This window comes from Terrapene carolina, unplaced genomic scaffold, assembly GCF_002925995.2.
Source record: "Terrapene carolina triunguis isolate 2854851 unplaced genomic scaffold, T_m_triunguis-2.0 Scaffold112, whole genome shotgun sequence".
In the NCBI taxonomy this organism is placed as follows: Eukaryota; Metazoa; Chordata; order Testudines; family Emydidae; genus Terrapene; species Terrapene triunguis.
This window is the reverse complement of record NW_020664463.1, coordinates 14,983,032-14,984,185: the sequence shown is the minus strand read 5'-3', so window position 1 is coordinate 14,984,185 and position 1,154 is coordinate 14,983,032. Positions and strand designations below refer to the sequence as shown.

Genomic DNA, 1,154 nt, shown 5'->3' with positions numbered 1-1,154 from the left:
TATTAGTTCACTTTCTACACATTTTGGCACCATTTATTCCTCCCTAGTACATCCCACATGTCATCTTTTTTCAAAGGCTCTTCATGTGACAGCTCAACCCATCCCCTCATGTTCTAGAATAGCAACACCACTGCCTACTTTGGCAGGTTTTTAAAATGTTTAAGAACTTTATAATAGCAGTGTTATCCCGCAACATGATAAGCATAAGACTGATGCGCTCTCCTGAAAAGCAATGGCTCAGCATGCTTTAAACAAATGATTGATATCTACTTCATTTGCTACTGTTGCCCTGCACAACACAGCTAGGTCAGAATCTTGCTAGAATCAGAGGTGTCCAGAAGCTCAAGCAACGATGCTGAATCACCACAACTAGCTTCCCAAAGCTCAGATATTTACAAGATCTGATATGGCTGCTGATGCAATATTTTCCCTATTTTGATTCTTTTAAAGTCATAGAAAGCGACTGATTATAGTGCTAATTATTATTTCCACGGGAATAACAGATTTAAGATTTATCCCATCACATGAACAGCTGATGCCTTCCGAATAAGTCGCTCAGTTAATGGTGAATTTGGTCTCAACCCATCACGTTCTGTCAGGAGGCATCTGAAGGAGGTAAGGGTGGGGGGGGAAGAGGGAAAAAAAAAGAGACCTTAAATACAGTGCTCAAAATCATAACAGCAGGTTTTTCTGTTTCCTGGTTTAGTAGTCATGTGTCATCTGAAAATAAGGAACTAGCTGCAGCAAATAGGCTGGTCAACATTTTAGTCGCTGGCACTTTAATGAGTTATTCAAGGAAAATCAGTGTAGAAAACAGAACAGCTATGTTTTTAAATGCCCGTATTTATGCTTTGACCACAAACACCACAATACAGGACATATACTAAGACAGTGACCTTCCCTTTCCCATTTCTAACCCTGTTTCACATGTTCCCTGTTTTCACAGCCACGTGGCACTGAAAATAGCAAAGCACAAGAACTCTGAGGTTGTGCTAAATAATCTTGCTCTCTTCCCATCAAGATCCTAAAAGCTCCCTTGTTCCAGCTCACCTTCTACCACTAACCATCCACTCCTGCTCTGATACCTCATAATCCTTAACCATAACAAACATTTGAAATAAGAGGTCTCATACACAGACTACCCGCTCATATTA

General features: G+C 40.3%; 1 protein-coding gene across 1 annotated transcript in view; it reads right to left on the bottom strand.

Moving 5' to 3' along the window:
* Positions 1–451: 451 nt before the first annotated feature.
* LOC115271210 (tetratricopeptide repeat protein 38-like) overlaps positions 452–1,154 on the bottom strand; it is a 26,270-nt gene continuing 25,567 nt past the window's right edge. Inside the window, exon 13 of the mRNA XM_029911662.1 lies at positions 452–606. Within this exon, the coding sequence (XP_029767522.1) occupies positions 513–606 (94 nt within the window). The 3' untranslated portion in view covers positions 452–512. The remainder of the gene's footprint in view (positions 607–1,154) is intronic.